The sequence below is a fragment of the Anser anser genome (assembly GCF_964211835.1).
Source record: "Anser anser genome assembly, chromosome: 1".
Lineage (NCBI taxonomy): Eukaryota > Metazoa > Chordata > Aves > Anseriformes > Anatidae > Anser > Anser anser.
In genome coordinates this window covers 65,867,609-65,881,918 of record NC_139720.1, presented here as the reverse complement: position 1 = coordinate 65,881,918, position 14,310 = coordinate 65,867,609, and the positions used below count along the sequence as shown (strand labels likewise).

Genomic DNA, 14,310 nt, shown 5'->3' with positions numbered 1-14,310 from the left:
AAGGCAGAATGAAAACAAAGCAGTTAACCTCTAGGTGGTCAACAGAGTCTACTAATGTGGGATCTGTGTGAAGATGGAGCCGCAGGTGTTTCTGTGGCAGATAGATTTAGATGACGAGCACGTTCTTTCAGGTTAGTCAAAGTCTTGGTAGAGAAAACATGCTGGTAACTAGGCTGATTTGAGTATTTTGGTAATCCAAACATTATTAAAGATGCAACCTGCAGTGTTGAACAAATACAAATTTTATTTTTTTCTTTACTGTTCTTGGGCATGCAAGTTCTTTGGCATAGCACCGCTCCTCCTAATACTGTCCTGTAAAGCCTTACCCGGTCTGTAGCAGCACCCGACCCACATTTTACGCTCCTGCGGCGGTGCCCAGGGCCGGGCACACGGGGCTGCCACCACACGAGGCTGCAGGTTCACACACTTCTCCCCTGACACTGCTGCAACTCCCTGAAGTCGCCCCGTTTACGCGAGCCCTTCAACCGCTTCCAGCCGCAGCAGACCGTCACCCGACAGCCATTTTCGCAAGCTTTCCCATTTCCGCGGAGGCCGCAGCAGCCGGGCCACCAACCCCCCCCCCCCACACACACCAAGCTCCCCCGGTCCCCTCACAGCCACGCACCCCTGGGGGGCGGGGGGGAGAAGGGGGGGGGGAGCGCCTCCATTTTGTGCGCCGGGCGGCGCCGCAACGGTTAACGGCGGGCGGGGGGGGGGCGCAGCGGCCGGGCCGCGCTGTTGCCGGGGCGACGGCTCGGAGTGTTCCGGACCGTACCATTGCGCAAGGGGCGCGGGGAGCGCCGGCTCCTCCTCCTCCTCCTCCTCCTCCTCCTCCTCCTCCTCCTCCTCCTCCCCCCCCCTCCCTCCCGGCCGGAGCGCGGCGCCGGGGCCCAGCAGCGAGCGGCGGAGCGCGGCGCGGCGCAGCGGAGCAGGCGGCGGCCGGGCCCGGAGCGGCGGAGTCGGTACCGGAGCGGCGGGGCGGGGCCGTGCCGGGCCGCGCCGAGCCGTGCCGCTGCCCAGCCTCTCTCCTCCCCTCCCCGCCTCGCTGCCTCCTCCGCGGGATGCGGGCGGCCCGGGGCCGCGGGCTGTGAGCGGCGGCAGCGCGGAGACAAAGGGAGGCGGCGGGGCTCGGCGGCCGGCGCCGGGGACGGAGCGCGGGGGCCCGCCCGCCGGGAGGCGGCACGATGCGGCACGGCGCGGCGCGGCGGCACCACCACCACCACCAGCAGCAGCAGCAGCAGCAGCAGCAGCGCGGCGGCAGCAGCGGCAGCGGCAGCGCGGCCCGCCCGGCGCGGCGGTAGAGGCGGCCGCAGGGCGCAGGGCCGGGCCGGGCCGCGCAGCAGCGTCTCCCGCGGGCCGGGCCGCGCCGCCCGGGCCGGCGATGTGAGGGCGGCGGCGGCGAGGAGGAGGAGGAGGAGGAGGAGAGCGGAGCGCAGCGGAAGGCGGGCGGGCCCCGAGCGGAAGCGGGCCGGGCCCGGCGGCGGAGCGCGGCGCCGGCGGGGGCGGCCGGGCGGGCGCGGGCGGGCGATGGAAACGCACATCTCGTGCCTGTTCCCCGAGCTGCTGGCCATGATCTTCGGGTACCTGGAGGTGCGCGACAAGGGCCGCGCGGCGCAGGTGTGCACGGCCTGGCGGGACGCCGCCTACCACCGCTCCGTGTGGCGGGGCGTGGAGGCCAAGCTGCACCTGCGCCGCGCCAACCCGTCGCTCTTCCCCAGCCTGGCGGCGCGGGGCATCCGGCGGGTGCAGATCCTGTCGCTGCGGCGCAGCCTGAGCTACGTGATCCAGGGCATGGCCGACATCGAGAGCCTCAACCTCAGCGGCTGCTACAACCTCACCGACAACGGGCTGGGCCACGCCTTCGTGGCGGAGATCAGCTCCCTGCGCTCGCTCAACCTGAGCCTCTGCAAGCAGATCACGGACAGCAGCCTGGGCCGCATCGCCCAGTACCTGAAGGGGCTGGAGGTGCTGGAGCTGGGGGGCTGCAGCAACATCACCAACACCGGGCTGCTCCTCATCGCCTGGGGGCTGCAGCGCCTCAAGAGCCTCAACCTGCGCTCCTGCCGGCACCTCTCCGACGTGGGCATCGGGCACCTGGCGGGCATGACGCGCAGCGCGGCCGAGGGCTGCCTGGGCCTGGAGCAGCTCACGCTGCAGGACTGCCAGAAGCTCAGCGACCTCTCGCTCAAGCACCTGGCCCGCGGGCTGGGCCGCCTCCGCCAGCTCAACCTCAGCTTCTGCGGCGGCATCTCGGACGCGGGGCTGCTGCACCTGTCGCACATGAGCAGCCTGCGCAGCCTCAACCTGCGCTCCTGCGACAACATCAGCGACACGGGCATCATGCACCTGGCCATGGGCAGCCTGCGGCTGTCCGGCCTCGACGTCTCCTTCTGCGACAAGGTGGGGGACCAGAGCCTGGCCTACATCGCACAGGGCCTGGACGGCCTGCGCTCCCTCTCCCTCTGCTCCTGCCACATCAGCGACGAGGGCATCAACCGCATGGTGCGACAGATGCACGGGCTCCGCACCCTCAACATCGGCCAGTGCGTCCGCATCACCGACAAGGGCCTGGAGCTCATCGCCGAACACCTCAGCCAGCTGACGGGCATCGATCTCTACGGCTGCACCCGCATCACCAAGCGGGGCTTGGAGCGCATCACCCAGCTGCCCTGCCTCAAGGTGCTCAACCTGGGACTTTGGGAAATGACTGAGAGTGAGAAGGTCAGGTGAGAGGAGGGGGGTGCCCCGAGACCTCCGTCTCCTCTGGAGGGACTCACGGACAGACTGACTGACTGACTGACTGCTGCAACGGAGGAGAGAAAGAGAGAGAGGGGCACGCACAGAGCCATGCTACCCACGCACCCTGGCACTGGAGGGAGGAACACGGAGAAAGAGTATATGTCCTTGACCCTTCTCTGCTGCCTAATGACCCTTGCTCTGGAGGAAGAGGAAGAGGGGGGGCAGGAGGAAAGAGAGAGAGCACCTCTCCTTTTTCCAGGTCGTGCCTCCAGCTCCACAGTGGGGAAACAGAGCTCCCCCACACCCACCCCCCAGCATCCTCTCCTACAGAAGAGGTAGAAGCCCACACTTATGCACTGGGGCTAGAGACACCCCTCTTTATCCCCACTCCCTGATTCCATCCCCTCGTGCACTAAGGATGGATAAAGATCGAGACCCTTGTTCTGCCATGTATTGAGAATAGCTTATTTTTGGTTTATGTAAAGGAGAGTGGGAATGGAGATGGGAACAAACAACAGCAGAAAAGGCTTCCTAGCTACACTAATGTACCCGGCCACCCAGTCGTCCTGCACTGGGCACAGACACAGCTTTTGCTTTTGGTTCTGTTTTTTAAAAGGAAAAAAAAAGCTAAAATCCCCACCAAAAAAAAAAAAAACCAACAACCATTCCACCTCTGCGCTTGCCCCTCCCCCATCAACTGGGAATTGTGACAGAAATACTGCTCCCTAGGTACATTGATTTTTTTTTTTTGGTCTGTTTTTAATCTCCAGTTCTGTGTTATTCTCTGCTGTGGGTGGATACAGTTTCCCACTACTCCAGTTCTCCACTGCACTGAGAATAGGGATAGCTACAACCTCTCCTTTTGTCACTATGTTTCCATGTCATCCTGCACTATGGTGAAGGGAGAAGCCTAGGCACTCTGTTCTTTCTCCCCATCTCTCTGTACTGGAGAGGAAGATACCATTTCCTCCTACTCCTGTTTCTGTAGGGACTGGGCACAGGCCCCGGTCTCTTAGACCTTCCCGTGTACTGGGGGACACTGAGAGTTACCGAGAGACTCGTCTTCCCTTTCATCATTCTCTCTCTCTTTCTCCCCTCCTTCTTCTTGGCAACAGGGATAGACATATCCAGCTACATATCCATTCCTCTTCTTCGACTGGGGGTGAGTGGGTGGAAGGGGTGGCTAGCTGCCCTCGGCCCAGGGGACTTAAGGAAGAATCTCCAGCTTCATTTCTGCTTTATTTGAGATACTGTGACCTGTTTTTATTTTGAAATGCATAAAAAAAATTACTGCTACAAAAACAGCCTCTTACTCTCCCATCTATCCCTTGCTTATATCCTGTAACTGATCCCAGTTTTCCTCATTCATTCTCCTCTTTACAGTATTCGTTTTCTCACATGGTTTTATTTTTAAAGACATTTGAAGTTGCTGTTCTTGTGGATTTTTAAGTACATTTTTTTTCTGCTGAATATATTCTATATATATAAATATATATATGATGTCTGGCTACCTCGTTTTAATTTGTTACTTTTTTTTTTCTCCTCAAAAACCCTGGAATTCTTACAGGAAAGAGATTTTGAGACTGAAACATTTTTGTGCCTAGACTGGAATAATGCCCCTTGGGTTTGTTCTTCTTTTTCTCTCTCCCCCCCCCCCTTATTTTTTTTTTAATTTTTGTTTGCTTTTAAGCTTACCCTGCTGTGTCCCACCCTCACATTCTGGTTGTGCCTCTCCGTCCCTCTTCACTGGGGATCGGGGACCCAAACTGTGCTTCTGCATTTTTTACTCTTCTAGCACAAACATGTAACGTGAGAATCCATGCTGAGGATTGGGCTACTGTTAACGGAAATGTGTAAAAATGCAAGTTGGTTTTAAAAAAAATTTATATATATAGATATATGCAAATATTTCCCCCTCCCCTCCCAAATCACCTACAAAAGGTCACTATGTGAGGCTTCCTGTTTGTGAGTGGAGAGAGGAGCAGAGCAGGCCTGCAGGCCCCGAGGCTGTAATGTGAAGGGGAGGAGACTGAAGTTCATCTGTCTTATCTCTGTTCTGTCAATAAAATGGAGCTGGTTCTTTAGATTTTTTTTTTAATTATTATTATTATTTTAAAGAGGAAGAGTAAGTTTTTTTTGTTTTATTTTTTTTTTAAGAAAAATATCTTGGCTTTTTTTTTTCTTGTGTGTTCAAAATCTCAAATCCTCCACAGTAACAGGCCAGACCACGGAGTTAACGCAAACCCAGAGACCCCTATGGATTAATTGTACTGTTTGTGAATTTGTATAAAAATAACAAAGATCCTCTTAAAACATTTTATATTCTTACAGTAAAAGGTTAAACTGATATTTATATAATAAAAGAGGAAATATGAAGTATGTTTTTGAAAAAAAAAGCCGTATCTGTGTTGTCTGTGCTTTTTGAAGAGGTATCGACCTGTCTTGGTTTCGGTAAGCGTGCTGCGCAGCTTGTGCAGAGGGGTTGGGGCTGCTCTCAGTTCAGTGAGTGACCGCTGAGGGAAAGGAAGTGGAGAGTCTGGTCCCTCCTGTGCAGGATGTTGAGTAACATCATAATTAAAAGTTTCTAGGGAAGGGTTTTGGTAGGACCAGCGCTGTCTGCGGGAGCGTTCAGCATCTAGAGAGAAACCGAGTAGGACTGCTCGGTGTGAGGCGTCTGCTCCGTCTGAGGTCAGACAAGCTGCACGTGCTGAAGTTTGCTGTCAAGCGAATTAAATATTTTGTGGTAGGGGAAGCCTGACGTTTGGAAGGGGGAGCAGAAGGACTAGGTTTGTTAATTCTTTAAAGCTCCAGGAAGATGGCAGAGGTTTTTTGTGCCTACATTGAGGCCCACCCTCGCCATCCCCTGTGGAAGAGCCATCAATAAAAACACTTCCCAGCGATGACAATCACCTAAAACTCTGCTCTCGCAAGCGCACGAGAACCTGGGAAATCTGAAATGGCTCGGTTGGTTTCCATTGCCCAAGCAAAGATGAAAGTAAAGAGAAAGTAAAGTGGGGATGTTAAAAGAAAAAAAAAACCTAAGGTATCCTTTGTACTATACCATAATCTTTCTCTTTAATGTATGACTTTTAACCTGACAGGGTCCCTTTTAGACTTCCACGATGTGGGTTTTTTATTGTTGTTTGAGATGGAGCTTAAGCGGTGTTTATAGGGCACGAAACAAAGCTTTTCTCCCTCTAAGTCCTGCAGCAGGGCTTTCTCTCCCCCGCTGCCCCCTTCCTTTCTTAAAAGGAGGAGTTGGGGTAGACAGAATGCGAAATGGTGGAAGAAGCTGGAGCCATTGTTCAGGAAAGTTAAAAGAGGAGCTGTCCTTGCTTGCTTGTTCAGTCATGCATACTGAATCTTGCCGTGTGAGGGTCCCTATGGAAAGGAGGAGGGTGATTCTTCCCCTCTTTTTAACATTCCTCTCCAGGCCTGGCTGTATTTAAGCTGCTTTCCTCTATGCCGAGGAGGGAGGGGGATGGTCTGAAGTTCCTGTACATTTGCATTTTAAGCACTTCCAGCACTGAGCAGGCCACTTTGTTCCCTCTGCGCTATCCCGCTCGCTCCGGCAGCCCCGGCGCATCGGGTGCTGCTCCAGGTGGGTCGGCCGCCCCACCAGAGGAGGTCCCCTGCGCCTCCAGGGCCGGCCTGGCCTCCATGCCAACCTCCTCATCCGCAGACACTTTTGGCTGAGGCTGGACTGTACGCACTTCTTTGTCTCCAGCTCTAGCCACCTCTCTCTCCCCTCGTGTGCCGGTGCCTCATTTCAAAGGGGAAAATCATTTCTTTTTAAGGGGGCCACAGCTGCGCACTGTCTCCTCCCCACCCTGAGGAGAAGGGCTGGCACCTAGGCTATCTTGAGATTTGGGCTTTGGGGGGGATGTTGTTGTTGTTTCCCCCCCCCCCAACTTCCAAGCTTTCTGCTGGGAGTTCATCACAAAAGCTGCATTGTTCGCTGTAGGGAAAGCCACCACAATTGGATCTAATTGAGCCTGACACTATATCCATCTTCCTTCACTTGCAGGGAGGTGTGGGGTCTTTCTTTCCTGCGTTAAGAAAAAAAAGTCTACAGTAACTTCTTGACTGAAAAAGAGGATGTACGAGCACTATAAACAACAGGAATTCAAGATCAGGTTCCCACTACCTCTGAAATTTAAATTCTAATAGGGGAAGTCAGCAGTTCTGTCGAGGGATGGAGAATGATAGAGCTCTCACGACAGATCCCCTGTATGGTTTGTTTCTGCTGGATTTGACTGAAAACGCTATCTCCTTATTAAGGACCATGTTCACATGGGTTGGATATCCATGTCAAAAATGCCTAATAATTGAGTTCTGTAATCAGAAGTAGGACAGTTTGGTTTTTTCCTTCCCTAAAAACAAAACAAACAAGAAACAACCAAACTTCCTTTCCCCACTTAAAAAAAAAAAAAAAAGAAAAAAAAGAAAAAAAAAACAAACAGCCCAAAACATTGCCCACATGGCTCAGCATGCTATTTAAACAGAAGCCAAGCCTAAGGACACTGCTGAAACCGAAGCCTCCCTGAGGCCCAGCGCTGAGACACCACGGGCTGTTCCCGCAGAAGGAGCAAGTGCTCCTCATGGACTGCCGTGCTCTGGTGCCCGGGAATGACACTTCCTCGGGCACAGATGCAGCCTTACTGTCTGGCGAGGCCAGAGCTGGAAGAATGCATGTGTTTACTAGTGAAGAGAAGGGTTTCTTAAAATAAATAATCCATTGCCAACAACCATAGACCAATTACCATATAACTCCTTAGGGTAACAAGGAAACTTAATTCTCACTCTCCAGCCACTCTTGAAGTTTTGAACACGACTCAGTTGGCAACCGAGGTAGAAAGCCATAAAAACACTATTTGGAAGCGAGCTGGAAGTCTCCCGTCTGTGTCGCCGTGCTCACAGTGCCCCCACGCTCCTCAGAGCCCCACCGGCTTCGCCCTGCCTGCCCCAACCCTTCGGCCGCTGCCTGCCGCGATGCTGAGCCCAGCGAAAGCGCTGCCAGCGCAGCCAGCCTCGCTGGTTGAGGCGGCCGGCCCTGCCCTGGAGCACCTACAGCTGTGCAAGCTGGGCGTTGAAACGGGGCCAGCCTGCTCCGAGCACCACGGCTCCGGGGAGCAGAGGAGCCACGCTTGCAAGGTGGTGGCAGAAAGTGGAGCAGGCGCGACATGGAGGGGAGATGGGCACAGGCTGGCAGCAGAGGATGCTGGCTCATGAGCTGCAGCGAAGCGCTGGTGTTCGTGGGGTCTCTGCTTGCTGCAGCAGCTGCGCCCCTGGCCAGAGCCTGTGGCTGGCTCCTCTCCTGTCCATCCTCCAAGGCCACATGTGGGGAGGGGGAGATGGGGAGGAAAAGGAGGCTCCACCTGGGTCCTACTGCCCTTGGACTAGCATATGGGAGGCCTGTGCGTGGAAGATTTATACGTTTTACACCCTCCCGCCCCACGCTACAGTTTCGGCTGAATCCATTTGTTGCGGTGATTCTGGGGTCCTTTGTCTCCCCGTTAATAAATCATAGGGGACTGGGGACAGGTGTAATGCAAACTGCCTGGGGTCTGTGCTAGGACAAGAGGTTGTCTCCATGCAAATATAGCTACTGAACCTGCCCTTGGACTGTCAGGGAAGAGTTAAACTGAGAGCTGGGTGACCGAGACACCCAAAGTTTTTGGAACCAAAGCTAGAAGTTCACAGAGGCTGCCCTTAACAGCTCAAAGGTAAGCGTCCCCTGAGTCTGCCGGCATCTCTACATATGTGCACGGGTTGCTTCTAGCAAAGCAGACTCTTTGTCTTCTCTATCTTGATCCTCTACCTTAAATCCCAGTATTTCAGCCAGCAGCAATTTAACAGCGCCTTCTGTGGAGAACAGATAATCGATAAACCCAACTGGGTGGCTCTGGCTGTGTTCGAGGACCCCTAAGGACATCAGCGAGGCACCATGCCAGAGCTGCTGGTCGGGTTGCATAATGCTCCCTGCTGCGGCCAGCCAGAAAGGCCGTCCCACTGAATTCCCCAGCCCTAAGCTGCATGAAATAAAGAGCTGGAGAGGGTTTGCCGGGCTCCTATGCCAGAACTTAGATTCCAGCCACGTTTGGCAGTGACACAAGTGCTTCTCCCCCTCTTTAATTAAATCTACCAAATGCATTAGCTAAATGCCAGTCCAACCTGAAACAGCACTGCAAAGATTTCAAAAGATCTGAGTCCGATCTGTCCTTGTGACAGAACGATGAATGGAAATGGGATTTTCCTAAAAGACTTCCTCAAATCTTGGGTGTGTTTTGGAAGGGGTGTCAGAAGTTTAATATCAGGGACATGTGCTCCAAGCACGTATTTCCATAAGAGGGTTTCTGAGACATAAATCAAGCTCCTGTTCTGCTATAGAAAATAAGGCGGTCAGATCTAGAAATGGCAATTCCTTGTCATTTTCCTCCCCTTGATTCTTGTGTCTCCAGGATTTGAAGATGAAACAATTCCCCCTGCCCCCTCCAAGCTTAAAAAATAAATAAACAAACAACAACAAAACCCAACAAAACCCTATAAATAAAATCTTTCTATCTGAGGTTCACCCTCTTCCTCCCCTTTTCCCCAAGCGCCCAAACTTTACAACCCCCAGGTAACCTAAGCGGTCTGGCAGGTTGGCACCAAAGGAATACAGACAGCACTACGAGGCCACACCGATCACAGCTATGTAGCCAGCGGCCTCTCTTCTTGTTCAGTGAACTAAAACGCCAAGCACTCAGCAGCAATAAAAACCTGCCATTATCTCCTTTCATGACAGCTACAGTTGCACTCCCGGCGCCCCAGCTTCAGAGTAAAGCACACGCATCCTTCAGCGCTATAAATTCCCCCTGCCACATGTCAAAGGGAAGTCCCGTAAGGCTGCTCGTGCCACCGGGGAGCTGGCTTCCTCCTCTCCTCCGGGCTCGTGGCGGCGTCCGAGATGTGACGCCTGCTGCTCAGGAAAGCCCGCTCCGGCAAACCTTCGGCAGTTTGCCCACGGCGCCCTACGTGCCACCGATCCCTAGGCGCGGTGGCAGCGATGGCGCCGCTCCCCTGGCAAACACCCAGTAAAGCAGATGGGATGAAACGATAATCCAGAAAACTAAAGGCAGCCCATGCTACAGACATGCTTTTCTCCAGAGCTTTGGGACAAGCCCCTCCAGGCCCTAGCCTCTTCTCAGATGCCCTGCCAGGTGGCCGTGCGCTGTCCCCACCTCAGCACAACCCTCCCTGCGCAGCGAGCCCCCTCAGCGCTGGGGACACGCCGCGGACACCCGTGCCTCGGCCACCTGGGGCAGCCAGGCGGCCCTGGGGGGCTGCCCCCACCGAGGCAGCTCTCGGCCGGCTCAGGCAGCAGGGCAGGGCCCCAGCTCGGGGCTCAAACCCGCCGCCGCCTCACGGCCACCCCCGGCCGCCACCGGCTGCAGGCGCGGCGCCGCCCCGCCAGGCGGCAGCATTGCCCGCCGAGTGCCGCCCTCCTCGGCCCGCCCGGCCGCCCCTCGGCTCGTGGGCCCGCAGGCGAGGCCCCCGCGGCTCCCCGCGCCTCGCAGCTTAATTAATTAATTAATTAACTAGCACACGCTGGCGAAGCCGCTCCCCAGCGCGGGTGGGGTGCCAAGCGCGGACAAAGCCCGCGCGTGACCGCGGCAGGCTGAAGGTGTCAGGGACGCGTTTTCCCCTCGGAGGGGACGCCTGCCGCCTGGGAGCCACCTGCGGCTCCCCGCGGGCTGAGGGTGCCCGCCGGACGGCCCGGTAGCCGTGTGGGCATGACCGGTGCTGTGGGTGAGATGGCCGCCATCAGGGCGCCACTCTGCCACGAAACGGAGTTTGTCATCGTTGTCACCAACCCTTGATTTCCCCGGGGTTCGTTCCAGCGAGAGCTGCGGCGTGCGCCTCCAGCAGATGAGGCTGCTGTGGGTTTACACCTTAAACCAAATGGGAAGCCGCAGCTCCTGTGGAGACAGCCGCCAGGTCAACCACCAGCACACCTTGCCCCTGTATGAGTCCTGTGTGTCCGGGCCCGGGTTGGCTGCTGCTGGAAAAAAACTAATTTCCACAGCAAAAGCCTGGCCTGGTTCAGAACCAGCACCACCTCGCCCCATCCCAGCCAGGCTGGAGGCTCTGCCACAGCACAAGCCACCAGCGAGCCTCCTCGCTGGCTCCAGGTCTAGTGTAGCACTGTCTAAAGCACCATCCAGGGCAGTCTGCATCTCTTGACCTCTGTAGCTTCACACTAAGAAAATTATGATTATTTTTATAAAGTGTGCAAGTATGGGAATACGAACAGATTAGGATCAAAATAATGGTTGGATTATTTTAGTTCAGTGCAGGGCTTGGTTATGCTGTTGGCAGTTGCTCAGTGGCTTACCTCCTTAGTGATTAAAATATCAAGGGCTGTATGCGCATGACCTTTTTAGGACCTAAACTGCTTTTTTTTTTTTTCACCCTCCCACTTCTAACACTGCTGCTACAGATAGAGTTATGGTGTCTCTTTCAGGAACAGCTGTAGCCAATAATTTACTAGAATAAGTAATTAGCTTCTGCATGGCTCACGCCATGCACAGACATCAGAAAAGGAAGTATAGTCACTAATGGGAAGGAGGGGTGGAAGCAACTTGACTAAGGTAATGTCCCAAATCAGCGAGTGGCCAAACAACATCTGGTGTCCACTCTCTGCCTCCAGTTCTGCTCGCTCCTGGCACTTGGAGAAGCAAAGCCTGAAATGAGCTTTCCAGCCTAACATAGCCCTGGAGAGGGAGAATGAGGACAGAACACTACGTGCACATGGCACCTTTCTAATGTTCTCATAACAGGGTCTGCCACCCAGAGCCCCAGAAGTGCTGATGTATGAACGTAGGTTGTAGAAGAGCTCCCAGCAACAGGAACTACTCCGGCAAAATATCCCTCTCTTCAGATTCTTCAGTCATTGCAGCTTTTATTTCAGGCAACAGCTCGGCTCACAAAACAAAGACAGAGCTGACAAGAAGCGGTGCCTTGACAGTCCTGAAGGCAGACGTCTAGTCACAACAACAGGTACAGCTCAGATTGCAGCGGTACCAGCTGCTCTATCTACATCTTCACCACAACTGTCTCTGCAGTGACTCAGAGGGACCACCCATGCGGATCAAAGGCACAGGCAGGACATGGTCCTTAAGGCTGCAAATGGTATTGCCCATCACCATTTTCCATCCCTAGGGGCACCTGTCCATTAGCACACTTGCACAGACCACACCAAAGACCGATCAAATGGCAGCAGCTTTTGGTTTAGAGACCTAGACCACACTGCGCGAGAACTTGCGTTTGGGCTGTTGGCTCCCTTCCCCTTGTCTCCGTCCATTTGGACGCGGCATGCCGGGATGACATCTCCCTCACACACCTGCCAGGAGCTCAGACAGACAGGGGGAGGCTGCATGTGAGCGGCTGGGTGTAACTTCCACCCTGTCCCTAGTGCCAAAAACAAGCATGTTAAAGCTAATCTACCCCTGTCTCAGCTCAACTGCTTTTCTGTGACTAAGCCCCTTATAATGGTTTTACTAAAATCCCCTTTTGATGGAAAAAATCCCAGCTGGAAGTTTCGGGCAGCGGCACAATGTGCAAGTCTGCGTGTCCCTTTCCCCAGCTTCACAAAAGCCTCTAATCGAGTGGAAAATTTGCTGGAGGCCAGAGGTTTAGGCCTGCAATTATTTTTTAAGGGATTATCAGGAGAGAATGGGGGGACTTACGACCCTCCCTCTCTTTGTGTTTTGGTCTGTGCCGCTTTCAGAGAGACTCAGCCAGAAACCAAACCACTGCAGCTGGATCCAGAGAAACCACCACCGCTCGTATCAGCAGCAAGCCTCCTCCCAGTCCTACAGCCAGACCCCAGGCTCAGAGTCCTGCTCCTGCGCTGTGCACCTAACAGAAATTCTTTTTCACAGAAGCAACACTGCACACAAAAAGTTTTATTTTTTTTTTTTAACAGCTCAAGAAAAAGCAACCGATTTCAGTTCTGCGAGCCTCGCTGAACTGAAAACAAACAAACAAACAAAAAGAAAAAAACAACAAAGAGCAGGCAGTGATATGGTCCTCCGGACAGGCTGTAAAGGCTAGGCGTTGGCTCTGCAAACCCATTATGCAGGAGGTCTTGCACAAGTTACTTAAGACAAGTTCCAAAAAAGACTTGGCACTGAAGATGCGTGCACTGCAACACCCAGCTTTCCAGAGCCTTGCTCCAAGGGTGGGACCCAGGGTTAGGGTCCTTGGTGCTTTCACAGCTGACACACAAGCCAGACACTTCAGAGGCTCCAAAACAACTTCTTGCTGGGCACTGAGCCACTTGTCAGCACACTCAGCATGGGGCAGCCAGAGGAGAAGCGCTGCCGGCTCTCCTGCCTGAGGAGCAATGTACCTTCCCGGTAGCTCTGGGCAAGTGCCTTCGCTCACACGCGATCCAAACCAATGCAATTAGGTGCTTCTCCTCTGCTGTCAAATTGCTGCGCTCACACCTGTGTACAAGCAAACAAAACAAACCCGGAGGAAGCAGCAGTGCGCCCTGCTTTTAAACAATAGCCTAAGGAAGCAGGAGACCTGCTTTAATTCCTTCCTCTGTCTGTGGCACTCCAAACCTACACCTCCCAGAGAAGGTACTAAGCACTGGCCCTCAGGCAAGGGCCAGGAGAAAGGGCCACTCTTTATCTTTCCCCTCTAAGCCACGTTGCGGTACAGATGGTCATTTGGGATTCGTGGCAAGAAGAGTACACAAGGAAAGGAATGGCTGCAGACCGTGAACATTTACTCTCAGTCTGTCCTTGTGGAAACCTTTCTGGGCATTGCGTAAGGCAGCTGTTGAGCGAAACAAAAGCAGGTTCTGATCCCTGAGCCTTCCAACCATTTGGTTGGTACATAAGATGTTTCAGTACAAAGCTGCAGCCGCCACTGTCTCAGATCTTATCACATCCATGTGTGCTAGGTGTGCTCTGAAAATGCCTGGGGAGGCTGAGGGGCCAGGGTGTTCTCCTCCTGGATCATGATCAGACCCAAGCAGTTTTGGGCAGGCACGTAAGTACAACACTCTCAGCACCCGACGGGCGTTAAAATAAAAAACAGACAGACAAACAAACACAGAGGAAAAGGCAAATGAGGCATTTGTGGAATTTAGATGCCCCCAGGAGCTAGGTGGTGCCTAAGCTGGGGATTTTGATTTTGCAATTTTGAATACTGCCTAAATGTCATTTGTTTTGCCTTTTTATTTTTTTTCTTGGATGAGGTCTCTCACCTCCCTCTCCTTCTCTCTATCCACACAGATACTGTTTTTATGAAGAGTTTCAAGATGGTAAGATAAAGGCTAATGGCCTAGCATTTTCAAAATTGCTCATTAAGGCTGATGTGCTTCAAGATAGTCCGTATGTGTCTAACCTTCAGAAGACAGATGAGTCCACTCTTCAAGACAGCTTGACAGCTTCAACATCCAAAGATAAGGAATCCAGAATCACCAGTAGCTACTAGTATAGTATGTGACCTGTATGATTCACTAGGGTTACTAGAAAAGTAAGGTCAGGTAAGGAATCGGCTCTGGTTCTTACC

The 14,310-nt window shown here is 53.8% G+C and overlaps 2 protein-coding genes across 2 annotated transcripts in view; one reads left to right on the top strand and one right to left on the bottom strand.

Moving 5' to 3' along the window:
* The window catches only part of WNT5B (Wnt family member 5B), a 70,663-nt gene that overhangs the window by 33,416 nt on the left and 22,937 nt on the right, over positions 1–14,310 (bottom strand). The gene's annotated exons all lie outside the window — the stretch shown is intronic.
* FBXL14 (F-box and leucine rich repeat protein 14) lies at positions 1,528–4,892 on the top strand (the record flags this gene model as incomplete). Its single annotated transcript, XM_083822986.1, has 1 exon — positions 1,528–4,892. The coding sequence occupies one exon, from the start codon at positions 1,528–1,530 to the stop codon at positions 2,728–2,730; it is 1,203 nt and encodes a 400-aa protein (XP_083679112.1). The 3' UTR covers positions 2,731–4,892.